The sequence below is a fragment of the Sesamum indicum genome, linkage group LG6 (assembly GCF_000512975.1).
Source record: "Sesamum indicum cultivar Zhongzhi No. 13 linkage group LG6, S_indicum_v1.0, whole genome shotgun sequence".
NCBI lineage: Eukaryota > Viridiplantae > Streptophyta > Magnoliopsida > Lamiales > Pedaliaceae > Sesamum > Sesamum indicum.
Genome location: NC_026150.1, coordinates 18,087,310 through 18,101,182, shown reverse-complemented (window position 1 = coordinate 18,101,182; position 13,873 = coordinate 18,087,310). Strand labels below are relative to the sequence as shown.

Genomic DNA, 13,873 nt, shown 5'->3' with positions numbered 1-13,873 from the left:
TATCTAGCCACCGGCAAGATTAATGTAGTTAACAAAATGCTTATTGCAACAATTATGCAATTTTGGGGGAAACCCGATTGAGCTGTTTCCCATGGTGCCTTCGGTTAGTTAATTATTAACTACTACCCGCTACCGCTAGGTTCCATACACCATAAAAAATAAATTAATTTTTGCATTATAAACACCTACGACCTAAAAAACTTTATAAGTATGGCTTACATTGAAAAAAATTACTATTGGGTACAATCTTAACGATCATGACTAAAACTATGGTGGATAATTATTATTGAATAAAATTAGTTTGTCCATAATGAAAAAATTATTTACAATAACTATGAGTCATCATAAAAATATATGCAATGAGTTTTAGACACCCCCGCAAAAATCACAACCATACAATCGTTGTGTGGCCGTCATCAATATCAATTTACTACTATTATTTATTAACTGTCATAATTAAATATTAGGGTAAATTGTATTAACACCCCTTGTATTTTGGTGAAATATCCTATATTAATTTTATAGGCAAAAAAACCCTTGTGTTGTTTAAAATACCGCAAAAAAGTCCAGTTAGAACTAATGAAGAATGTTTGACCCTCGCTTGTTGCGCAAGTGAGCTTCAATTTTTTAGGATTACGTTATATGTGCAAATGTTCATTTTGCCCCCCCTCCCCTTTGGCATGTTGATATATTTTAATAAATCATGTATTATTGATTAATTTAAAAAGTATTTTAATTAAATATCAAAATATCTAAAAAGTATATAAAATTTTTAAAGGTTAAAATTTTATTGAAAAATCACCATACAAAAATAAATTATATATACTAAAATTCATATCTTAAATTTCAAATTGATTTAAATATAAATACCAATCAATTATATAATTATATATTATTAACTAAATTTAAATTATTATTTAATTTAAATATATCTAAATAAATTATATTTATTCGTAAAATATATTAATTAAACATAAAAGCATTACATTATTTAACATAAATAATTATTAAATTAAAATGATCATTAAAAGTATTTTAATAAATTTTTATTATTTTTAAAATTTAGAAAAATTGTCATTTTTACTTTTTTTTTTATAGAATTTAAAAAATCGCCTCATCCTCCCGGGTTTCCCCTTGCCGCCGCCCCCCACACTTCGCGCCCGTCGCCCGCCACCCAATTAATATTCAAAAGTAGCCGTGCCAAACTAAATTTGAGCAGGTGCCTGATGATGCTGATGCCATTACGAAATTGTCCGAATTGACACATCTGTTCCTTGAAAAATTTTAACTATGAATCTTCATACTTGATAGTAACGAAGAGGGCATATGTATCCAAGAATGAAATTTGCTAAATTTTCAGCAATATCCATATATACTGCTTCACGCTCCCACTCCTTTCTTAGACTCCAGTGTTTGATCCGCAAGAGCAATATGTCAGGAGGATATACACTCAGGGTTATTCCTCTGTCAAGCCACAGTATCCAGAGCTGCGAAAAAACCTCTGGTACGGACTGCATGAGTGTTTGTCTCTTTCAACATATTCTATTTCAAGATTACGTCTATATATATATATGTATGTATATGAAAAATTTAGTAAAAAAATCAATATTTTCGGACTAAATTTCAATATTTTTGTTGTTTGGGTGTCAATGTTTTTGGACTACATTTCAAAATCTGCCTTCCCGGATTCTGCATCAATTGGTTGCTAAATTTTTCCAGGACATGGATTCTTGGGCAGATCAGTCATCGTTGCCAAACGCAACCTCAATGTTTCAGCGGTAAGCCTCCCTGCCAACCTTTCTCCGCGTTTGTACTCTCAGACTCAGAGCAAGAACCTGCTCCTCATTTGGATTGTAAGTTGCAGAACGATGGAAACTTCATGAAAAAATTAGAGAGAGGTTAAACCATGGGAAGGTGGAGATATCACCATCGGCATACGACACGGCGTGGGTGGCGATGGTGCCGGCCAGGGGATATTCCGGCAGTAAGCAGCCCTGTTTTCCGCAGTGCTTGGATTGGATAATGAAAAATCAGAATCCGGACGGGTCATGGGGTTTGCAGTATCCCGGGCATTCATTGCTGGTGAAGGACTCCCTTTCGTCCACATTGGCGTGCGTGCTTGCTCTCCGCAAGTGGAATGAAGGCCAGCAACTGGTCCAAAGGGGTAAACGGTTTGCTTTTTCACTCTCTTGCAAGAAAAACATAGTGAAATTTTCTTTACAGATTTTTTTCCGGATTACTACATTAAATCACCTGTTTGTCATATTGTTTCCAGGATTGGACTTCCTCAGGTCTAATGGTTGGGTTGCCAGTAGGAAAGATCAGTTTTCTCCCGTTGGATTCAGTGTTATTCTTTCCTGCTATGATTAACTATGCTAAGGAACTAGATTTAACTCTGCCCTTAAGCTCAACTTTAGTTGATTCATTACTTCACGTTCGAGATTCAGAAATTAGGTTCGTTAATTTGTAGCTTTTTGCTCTTCCACATAATCTTCTTCTGTGCTAAGAAAACGTAACTTAGTTTTAATCCAAGTGTTTGCTGAAATGATCTTATCAGAAGAAACCAAAACCTGGAATATGTTGCTGAAGGACTTGGAAATTCATGCAATTGGAAGGAGATATTGACACGTCAAACAAGTAACGGATCATTGTTTAACTCACCGGCTACTACTGCAGCTGCTTTGATTCAGTGTCATGATGATAAATGCTTTCAATATTCGATCTCGGTTCTCAAAGTTTTTGACAGATGGGGTACTTCATGGAAATCTTATACCTGGCTCTGCTATTTTGATTACATGCACCTTCAATCATAAAGTTTACATAGATTGTTCTTTGTTAGTCCCTACTATGTATCCTATGGCTATATACACTCATCTCTGCATGGTTGACACCCTGGAAAGGTTGGGAGTAAGTCGGTATTTTAGACATGAGATTGACTGTATTCTTGATGAAATGTACAGGTGAGTTTGAAACTGTGTATGTTCTACAATTATAATGCGCTGCTTGCTCATACAACCTGTTTCTGACTAACAGGTGTTGGCAGGGGAAAGAAGAAGAGATCTCGGGCCATGGCATTTAGACTTCTACGAACAAAAGGATACAATTTTTCTTCAAGTTTTTCATCCATTGAATTATTTGAGACATTACAGAATTATGGATATACTTTGAGAAATCAAGTAAATAATTTTTTCTTTTTCGTCATGATTTAGATGAATTTGCAGAATTTATTGACAGAGAACATTTCTTCAATACGGTTGGCAGACAATACAGTGGTGTAACCACAGTTCTTGAGCTCTACAGAGCCTCACAGATGAGGATATACAAAGAAGAAGCCATTCTTGAGAAAATTCATGCTTGGACTAGTGCTTTTCTGAAGCAGCAGCTGCTAAGCGGAAGTATTCTGGACAAGGGATTGCATAAACAGGTGACGGATAAGAATTAATTAGCATACCGGAATAGGTAAGATTTATGATTGTGTCTGCTCTTCTGACTAACTTGCATAACTTTTCCTCTGGAAATTATAAGGTGGGATATGACTTAAGAATTTTCATGGTACGTTAGACGGAGTTGGAAACAGACGAAGCATTGAACTATATGACGTTCAAAATGTTCAAATTCTGAAAGCAGCATATATGTAAACATACCAATTTATGACTGCAATATCTAGAAAGCGTTAGCGTCAATTATACATCGCTGATTGAATCGATCTCTACTCCATGTGGCTTTCTGTGTTTAGGCGCCGCACAATTCATAATGAAGATTTTATCCAATTCTCTGTGCAAGATTTCAGTATTTCCCAGGATCAATACCAAAAAGAACTTCAGCAAATTCAGAGGTATTCCATCATCATGATAGGTCATAAGCAAATGAAACTTATAGGCAAAATTGCAAAACTAGTCCAGTATGTTTGGGGGTTGGCAAAATTGATCCCGTAGCTATGAGACTGGCAATTTTAGTCCTTTATGTTTAAAATTTGTAGCAATTTTGATTCTTCCGGCCAAAAGTGATCGAAAATTAACAAATCAAATTGGGGATTAGGATTTCGGCGACAAATGGACTTTACTACACAGGTAGCATCCTACGTGGATGCTGACATGACAAAAAAAAGTTAACCACCACCCATCACCACCACTACCACCACCAAGCCCGATCGCCGGAATTTTTTTTCCGGCGCATCTCTGGCCACGCGTACCACCACTAAACTCGCCATCCTACGTTGATTCCAACCCTATAGCATGTGTTTCAATCGGAGTTCAGACATGCCCCCAATTGTTGATTATAGTCTTATCCTAAAATCTAGATTTATTTTCTTTCTCTTCTCGATTCACCGCCGTTCGACCTACCCACTGTTCGAGACCACCACCAATCAACCCCCATCCTTCGGCGAGTTGATTGCACCCAAGCCCATCCATTTTTATCAACTATTCGGTCGGTTCTCTTCGTTTTTATTTTCGCCACTTTTTTTCTGCATCCACCATTGATTTTTCCGTCATATCTCCGTCACTAGCGATCATCTCGCTGGCGGACCCAACACCCTTGTGTTTGCTCCCCATGGCGCACACATCCCTCCCGATCAGTTTTTGTCAACGGTACATCCACGTTGTAGCCTCATCATCGGTTGACTTCTCCTTTATGTTTTAATTTAGTGGCAATTTTAGTCCTATATGTTTTAATTTAGTAGCAATTTTGGTCCTTCCGACTAGAACTACCAGTCAGCAGCCACGTAAGATGCCACGTGTTTAAGTTGAGACCAGTTGGCAATTGGAACCCTAAGCCCCAATTTGTCCGGCTAATTTTTGGTAATTTTGACCGAAGTACCAAAATTGCCACTAAATGAAAACATATAAGACTAAAATTGTCAGTTCAGTAGTTGCAGGACTAATTTTGCCAGCCCCTATACTTACAGGACTAATTTTGCAATTTTGCCAAACTTTTATTACAGTAGGAAACTAACATATTTATCTGCCAAAATAGAACAGGTGGTGCGCTGAATGTAGGTTGGACCGCTTAAATCAAGGAAGGAAAGCATTACAAGTTTGTTATTTTCTGTCAGCTGCGGTTATTGTCGATCGTGAATTATCTACTGCTCGTATGTCCTATGCTCAAGTTATTGTTCTACTAACTTGCTTGGATGATTATTTCGATCTTTATGGATCTAGAGAAGAAGCCCTCCGTATTATCGAGTTAGTACGCAAGTACGTTTTCCGTTTCTTCTTTCAGTTTACGATTGATAATAAAATTATCTGAAGGGATGAACAGTACAAGAATTCTCAGACAATATTACTTGACTACATATATATAGCTGGAATATGCAGCCAGCAAAGACTGAGCTCTCTGAAGAAGCTGAAATTCTATTCACTGCACTATACAAAACAGTAAATGAAGTTGCAGCAGAGGCTTATGCCACGCAAGGCCGTTGTGTAAAACACGATTTAGTTAGCATGGTACTAGCTATGTACATATATATAAGTTCTTGATACCAATGGTTCGTGTTATTCCATTTTTCAAGTTTATGGGTAAAACTTGTGAGTATTTAATGTCATGATTCTTTTCTCTTGTCTTAACCAGTGGGTAGAACTACTAACAAACTCTGCAAGAACAAAGGAACCTTGGAGCGACAGCAAAATGCCAAACCTGGATGAGCACTTGTCTATTGCGTGGAAAACTGTTGGTTGCAAACTTTGTGTTCTAACATCGATCCATTTCCTAGGGATGAAATTACCTGCAGACGTGTTCACATGTGCAGAGCTCACTAATTTGTGCAAGAACGCTTCACTGGTTTGCCGACTTCTCAACGATCTCAGGACTTTCAAGGTACTTAATATTTTCGTCATCATACTTATGAGCTTAACTATTAAACATAACTAAATGAGACAGAAAGACACAATGTCATTAACAGATCGGCGATGTTTGGCAGAGGGAATACGCCGAAAGGGTACTGAACAGTGTGAGTGTGCAAACAATTGAAGGAGCCATCTCAGAGGAGGAGGCCATTTTAAAGGTAAAGCAAATGATAGAAGATAATAAGAGAAAAGTGCTGCGGATGGTTTATCAAAGAGAAGGAAGCGTTGTCCCACGAAAATGTAAAAAACTCTTCTGGAAGACATGCAAGATTGCTTATTTTTTGTACTCGCACGATGGAGGCGATGAATTCACGTCCCCGCAGGAAATCACTAAGGATATGAATGCAGTGATCTGGGAACCCCTGGTGCTTCCTCCTCAGTCAAGATGATCCGAGATCAGAACAATATTTCTACTGGATTCACGTTTCTCTGTATTTTAGGGAATAAAGCACATCATGCACCATCAAGCATTAAGGGCCCTTACAATTTATTCAAAACACAGAAATAAAAGGGAAACTGATGCACTATAAATTTCATAATTCAAAGCAGCGGTATCCGCAATAATATCGATAGATAATGTTTCACACCCAGCGTGACGTATCAGAATAATATATAATGAAACTAAAATCAATTATTTCAAAAGCAGTTATATTGTAATATATTGGGCAGACTGGGCCATAATTATACAATAATTAATAATTGATCATATATATACGTCTTAGTATTATTCAAGTTGAGGCTAGTATGCCCAAGCTCGAATCACAGATTAATTGATTTTAATTTAATTTTAATTCTCAAATTAAGTCGTGTTGCATCTTTAATTAACATGGGTTAAAATCTAATCATGATATCGACATCCCATTACATTCAAATTACATCATGGAAAACAAGAAAATTGAAGGTCCGTATATTACAATACCATGCGATAATTGGACAACTATTGATACGCATACATACTGCAAAGTTCACAAATTGAAAAAGAAATATGGTAATGCCATTCTCAAATCAATATGGAGAAAGCTAGTATTCATTCATGGTCAAGAGAAAGATACAATGAGAAGCTAGTATATAAATAAAACAAGGAATCTAGCTAACAAACTACTAACTAACCAAATTTAAGAATAACTAAAACTCATGACAAACACCATAATAGTACAGAAAAGGACAAACAAAATTGTACAGAAAAGGCAAAACAAGAACGGAGGTCATTGGTGACCTCAGGACCGAGGATGGTGAAGCGACCTCGTTGTAGCCTGCGATCTCGTGGACTTACTTTGTTCACATGTACCATCTAACGTTATTACACGTAACTGCAATACTCGGTGTATGGAACGTGACATACATAGTAATGACTGATCTTGCCATACTAACCGAATCTGCTTATTTTAAGCACACATAATGCGCGGTGGAAGAGGATATTGATGCTCCACACTTATCTGGAATAACCTTGAGGGGAACTTGTTGAGAGTTCGACCTCTCGACCACATCGCCTAGAGATCGCTTCTCATGAGGTCGCTACCTCACCAACCAGTCACAATGAGGTCCAACATTAGGTCGCTAGTCTTGAGGTCGCAACACCTTCCACTCATCTCCAGGTCGCATGTCATGAGGTCACGGGGAATTCTGTTACAGTTTTATTAGATACGGGATAGATTTGTTTTAATCATTTTTGTCCTTTTCTGTAATAATATTTTGTTAGTTTGTTATTGCTCCATAAATTTTTGATTTGGCAACGTATACAAAATTAGAGTGGATTTGCTCTACAATAGCTGTCTTTTTGCTTCCTTCACACTTAAACCACACACATTTCAACATGGTATCAGACCATTCCTTGTGAAGGACTCTGAATACGACATCTAAACTCGCTGCTACCACACCATGGCAGATTTAAATACAACGCCGAAAATGATTCAACATGAGAATGACGCTCTATGTTTGCATCCTTCATAATACTCTAGTTTGGTTTTGTCTTCCTCGTCGTTAGACAGTACGAATTTTTTGCCCTGGAGTCGGGCAATATATGTTGCACCTAGAACAAAAATGAAACTAGGATTCATTGATGGGACTTTTCCCAGGCCCATGATGGGATCTGCGAATTTTGAGTAGTGGAGGCGTGGATCTTATGGTCACGTCTTGGATTTGGAATTCAATTTTTAAAGATATTGTGGAGGGCTTTATGAATGTGTCGTCGTCGCGAGAGTTGTGACTTGAGATTTAGGCCAGATATGGATGCAACTCCTTCCACCTCATCCACTCCATTCAACCGTTCCCCCACTCATGCATCACCCGCTACACCTGCAGTACTCCCTACTAGTAGATCTACTCGTGACATACAACGACCTCCCTGGCTCAATGACTTCATTTGCAATGCCAGATCCTCTTCATCCTCCCTTTCCGCCAACCCTGCATACATGTCTTTTGTGGCCTTGTTGTCTGTTCTATAGGAGCCTAAATCATTCTCAGAGGCAGTTGAACATCAAGAGTGGAGGGATGCGATGCGATCTGAATTGGATACCTTGGAGAAAAGCAGTACTTGGCATTTGAGCACTTTACCCGAGGGAAAACTAGCGATTGGGTGTAAATGGGTCTTTAATACCAAAATGCGAGTTGATGGTACAGTAGAGTGATATAAGGCTCGCTTGGTGGCTAAAGGTTTCACCCAAGTTGAAGGCATTGACAATGTGGACAACTTTTCTCCAGTAGCCTGAGGGATATGAGGTGGAACCTCATCTCGTTTGTAAACTGAAGAGATCGCTGTACGGACTGAAATAGGCCTCTCGACAATGGAACGTGGAATTCACTGCCTATGGGTTTCGTCAATCGGTGCATGATCACTACCTCTTTGTCAAAGACATTCCCTTAGGACCGATTGTGCTGTTAGTTTACGTCGATGACATATTGATTACTGGTCCTTCGCTGTCAGCCATTCAGGAGGTGAAGAATTACCTCCACACCTTATTCACGATCAAAGACATTGGTGATGCTCGCTATTTACTCGGGCTGGAAATTGCTTGATGCAATGATGGTCTCTATGTTTCGCAAACCAAATATATTATGGATATCATTCGAGATGCAGGTCTATGTCAGTCAAAATCAGCCCCTACACCTCTTCCACAAGGTTTAAGGCTTTACTCTACCTCAGATGATCCGCTCCCTAACCCAGACTCATATCATCGTCTTGTGGGTCGCTTGTTATATCTTAGGTTCACTCGTCCAGACATCTCTCATTCTGTTCAACAACTTAGTCAATTTCTCATGAATCCTTGCGACTCCCACTGGTGTGCAGCTCTACACGTGGTTCGCTATCTCAAAGGTTGTCCCTCTAAGGGGCTATTCCTTCCCTAACAGAACTCCTTAGTACTGACGGCTTACTGCGACACAGATTGGGTGATTTGCCTGGATTCCAAGCGTTCGCTTACAGGTTTTTGTATATTTCTTAGACCAGCTTTGGTATCTTGGAAGACTAAAAAGCAACCTACAGTGTCCTAGTCGACTGCTGAGGTCAAGTATCACAGTCTTGCTGCTACTATCTACGAACTGAGTTGGCTTACATACATCCCAACTGATCTTGGTGTCTCTACCTCTCTACCCATCGATCTTTTTTGTCATAACAAGGCGACTCCATACCTATAAAGAAGGTTTCATCGCTTCCTCCTTCGTGCAGAGTTCGCTGCAACTGGCCGATCTGTTCACCAAGGTGCTACCTCATCTTCCTTTGGAACTTTACTCTCCAAGTTGGGTTTGTCTCGATCGAACCACGTCCAACTTGTGGGGGGGGGGGGGCTGTTGAGAGTTCGACCTCTTGACCACATTGCCCAGAGATCGCTACCTCACCAACTAGTCACAATGAGGTCTAACATCAGGTCGCTAGTTTTGAGGTTGCAGCACCTTCTACTCATCTCGAGGTTGCATGTTATGAGGTCTCCGGGAATTCTGTTACAGTTTTATTATTTACGGGATAGATTCGTTTTAACCATTTTTGTCCTTTTCTGTAACAATATTTTGTTAGTTTGTTAGAGGAGGTTATACTCAATGTATATTTATATCCTTTGCATTGCTCCATAAATTTTTGATTTGGCAACATATACAAAATTAGAGTGGGTTTGCTCTACAATGGCTGTCTTTTTGCTTCCTTCACACTTAAACCACACACATTTCAACAAAATTGCCCTGCGAAGAGCTATACCCAACAACTCTACATAGTACAATGGTTCTAGTTTCTTCCCTGGTTCAAGTTTCCAATCAAAGTTATCAATTAAAGTTGCCGTCGTTACATGTAGCATCCGATTTACTAGTGGTATGCCAGGACAGATTCTTCTTCCTGAACCAAAAGGAACCAACAGGTATTCTTAGCCTTTGTAGTCTATTGCGCTGTCCAAAAATCGATCGGGCTAAAAAGCATCAGGGTTCGATCACAGGGTCGAGTCTCTTCCAATGCACGCAGGTGTGTACCACGGTATTTAATATCACAAAAAAGAAGAAGAAGAAAAGGAGGAGGAGAACTGCCACAATAATTAAAAATTTATTAATTCTTTTAATTTTTTTCATGAAATTTTTAATAATAAAAATACTATTATTAATAATTTACATAATTAGGAAACATCGATCATTATATCCTTTAAACACATGCTTTCCGATAAACATAAATTTCATTAAATAGAAAAAAAAAAAAGTACAAAAGTACAGTACAATCATAAATCATTAAACACATGCTTTATTCTAAGTACTACAATTAAAAGAACATAAATTTACGCAGCATATATATATATATATATATTCCCTTTTCTTATTTTCTACCAACATAAAATATTATATATATATATATATATATATTACATCTGTAATTTGTATTCTTTCTTTCTCATAACACACCCGAATTGCTTGCTCACTGGAACAATATCATACAACTGGATCAAAGAGTACTTTGAATGTATGCATGTCAATAGTTTCAGGAGCAGTATAGGCCCTGTAGTAATAGGTTTTCGCAACCGACAGAAATGTCTGCTTGAGATTCCTGTCGAGGCCACCGGATTCTTCCACGACTAACTTCAGTAATGTCTGCATGTCTTGTTCGATTTTCATGTTTTTTATGCTACATCCTCTTGTGTTCCATGACCCGTTGGTTTCCAACACCTGTATATAAATTAAAGCAAAAATATAATATTGAGATATGAATTTTTCCTCAAGATTAAATAAATGAAACATAGAATAATAATTTGTATATAAACTCTTGTCTGACCTTTTTGTTTTGAATTTGAGAAAGGTGCTGACAAATTTTATTTGTGAGATTGGAGAGATTCTTGTACTCATAGTGGGACAATATGTCGTCCTTATAGGTGACAGGATAACCAGCACAAATGTTTAATGTGGTTGTTAGGAGCTCCGCGTCATGTCCGTAATTGACCTCTCCTTGTAATTTCACAATCCATTCACCCCACTATGCATAAAAACCAAAACAATTCTGATACTTTTTTCCTTACGTAAAAGGATAATTTATTAATTTGCAATATCATAAAACGATTATTTGTATTTTTTAAAAAAATAGTATAAAAGAGATGATCTCATCAAACTCACAGCATTTTTAAGTCGTTGACTTGTGTATGTATCGAATCCCTCCAAAAGTTGGTGGAGCGATGCCAGCAGAATGTTGATTAGTCGTTGTTCTCTGTTACTACTGTCCCGGAAAGGATTAGTATACATTGATTAATTGACAAGTGCTCTTCTTTGTCATTACATATAAGTGGTCTTAATTAAGTAGTTGATGATGTATAAGTAGGTATATTTGTACCATTTTCTTGTCTGTGGGGCATTGATGTCTTTTCCGAGTTCTGTTAACAGCGCAGCCATTTGCTCTGACGAGGTAGTTTCTTCGTTGAAAAAAGATGTAATCATCTTGGAAATAATTTGGGACTTGGCCCACGCCATTCTCTCTTTTGACCTGTCGGCTTCAAACATGCTTGCACTGCCCAAAAAGTAAGCAAGAAGGACGTCTTTTCTGCTCACCCCAAATTCGTTAACGTTGAAATTTTCATACCATCTGCGCAGTAAATTCATAAGTTAATCAGTACAACTAATTATTACCTTGTGAATTGAGACATAAAAAATGTAATGAAAATCTGTGCATACTGTTGCATAGAAGTCCACTCAGTCTGATGTTGTGCTTGGCATCTGTTGAAATCTAGTCTCGCCAGCTCCAAGTACCCATCGTTACTGATTTCCTCCATCCTGTGTATGTCAATATAACAAAATGCGCACATATATATAGCATGTCATGTGTACATCCAATCAATAAGAAGCAAGTAACGTTGTTTACGCTGAATCATACATTCTAATCAGGTGAAGTGGCTAAAGTTTGTTGGCACAATTGGCAAGAACGTATTGTTTACAATTAGTTGATTGCAATTTTGGTTTTTTTCTGTCGATATGAATATTTCATTAGTTTATAATCAAATACGCCTATACACAACCTAGCTGTATGTAGATTCTAATGCAATGTTTGGAGTCAACATCACCCAATTCTTTTTTACGACAAGAAAACAAAAGAAAAGAAAGATCCTGTAAAGTTGACCTGTACAAAGTCTTGCCAATCCACACGTCGTCAGCACCAGCGTAATGTTGTAGGTAGAATCTGGTTTCAATGCGTGGTAGGCTGGCATACCATGGCATCGTCAGTCCGATCCTTATCTGTTTATGTAAATTCAGCAAACAATTTTTGTAAAAGAAGAGATTATAGAGCTAGGAAAACATTAATTAGGTGCATGGGGGATATTCTGGTAATAACCTCATCAGGCAAGTGCTTGGATATGATCCATTTATCCAGAAATTGATTGGTGTCTAACTTGTCTTGTAAAAATTTGTAGGCAAAGGTGTTTGCTTCTTCAAGAATTCTCTCTCCTGGAAATCGGACTTGAGAAGCCCTGTAGAGATTATATATTGGAGATGCAGACTCAATCATTTGACCACCGAAGCACGAAAATTTGTCATCGTTCTTGAAGTTGCTAAGCACATCTGTAAATAATACAACACTGTTATTATAATTCCAGTTGCAGGTGCTTAAATATTCAAAGACAGGACAGAACATATAGTTTTCAAATTAAATGTATATACATACTTGGGTCGACTTCGAATCCATGCAGCCTTAGAAGCCTGAAACCCATGGACGTGTCATCCATATCGCAAAATTCTGAATATCGTCCGCTGAAAACTCCCTTCTCACTCCAATATCTGTAATTCAAAACTTGTCAAATTACTGAAATTTATCTGGACAATTTGGTAACTAATAATAAACAATTAGACTAAAAAATTATCCCTTTTTTGTTTACCTATAAATATGACTTAAGCAATCCTTAATCTCCGACTCAAAGAAGCGAGAAATTCCAAGGCGCTGCAGTCTGTCAACAGCCCAAAGTCTGGCGAAAATGTCGACTGGAAAAGTATGCGGTGCTGCACAGGAATTCAGTATCGATGCTATTAATGAGCATCGATTGTGCATAAGTTTCCTGGGAAGAATTAATAAACTATATTTTACCTCCTCCGTTACATTTTTGTAGAGTGTATTTGATAAATTTCAAGCAATTTGGATCTCCAGTCTGCATGAATGCGAAGGCAGTGGAGGATGGAGAAGTAAGGAATGAGCCATCAGGCGACTGAAGTTTTAGGAGTTTCTGCCACTCCAAATCCTCCAATCCTTCCAAGCTATACAGTAAAGGAGTCAGCACTTTGTGCATTAGCTCCTTCGGTATCCTGACAGAACAGCCAATGCTTTCAAGTGAGGCCATATATCTATGTGATATGCCCTCAAAATCTCATCATCTCACTATTATTTACCTTTTCATTTTACGATCCCTTGCGCTATAAATGTCTCTTAGGACGGGAGCATCATAGGGAAGATCATGAATGCCCAAGTTCCTGGATTTCTGAAGAAGGGCAGGAAACACAAGTTCGAATCCAGCAGTCATGTGCTCACCATCCGCGTTTTCAAGTTTGTGCACATTTTCCTTTATGTATGATATTCCTATAATTTCAAGAAA

At 38.0% G+C, this 13,873-nt stretch overlaps 2 protein-coding genes across 2 annotated transcripts in view; one reads left to right on the top strand and one right to left on the bottom strand.

The window, feature by feature from the left end:
• LOC105165084 (cis-abienol synthase, chloroplastic-like) lies at positions 1,339–8,858 on the top strand. Its single transcript, XM_020694226.1, has 16 exons — positions 1,339–1,521; positions 1,720–1,778; positions 1,893–2,154; positions 2,276–2,454; positions 2,558–2,751; positions 2,840–2,960; positions 3,034–3,071; positions 3,222–3,437; positions 3,538–3,634; positions 3,737–3,835; positions 4,980–5,195; positions 5,303–5,444; positions 5,569–5,814; positions 5,918–6,208; positions 8,288–8,428; positions 8,616–8,858. The coding sequence occupies exons 1-16, from the start codon at positions 1,339–1,341 to the stop codon at positions 8,856–8,858; spliced, it is 2,727 nt and encodes a 908-aa protein (XP_020549885.1).
• LOC105165082 (copal-8-ol diphosphate hydratase, chloroplastic-like) overlaps positions 10,706–13,873 on the bottom strand; it is a 5,064-nt gene continuing 1,896 nt past the window's right edge. Inside the window, exons 5-15 of the mRNA XM_011083956.1 lie at positions 13,671–13,857; positions 13,372–13,586; positions 13,166–13,286; positions 12,955–13,067; positions 12,625–12,851; positions 12,412–12,527; positions 11,970–12,068; positions 11,632–11,880; positions 11,418–11,517; positions 11,083–11,280; positions 10,706–10,976 (exon numbers count right to left, since the gene is read on the bottom strand). Coding sequence (XP_011082258.1) covers positions 10,743–10,976; positions 11,083–11,280; positions 11,418–11,517; positions 11,632–11,880; positions 11,970–12,068; positions 12,412–12,527; positions 12,625–12,851; positions 12,955–13,067; positions 13,166–13,286; positions 13,372–13,586; positions 13,671–13,857 — 1,859 coding nt within the window. The 3' untranslated portion in view covers positions 10,706–10,742. The remainder of the gene's footprint in view (positions 10,977–11,082; positions 11,281–11,417; positions 11,518–11,631; positions 11,881–11,969; positions 12,069–12,411; positions 12,528–12,624; positions 12,852–12,954; positions 13,068–13,165; positions 13,287–13,371; positions 13,587–13,670; positions 13,858–13,873) is intronic.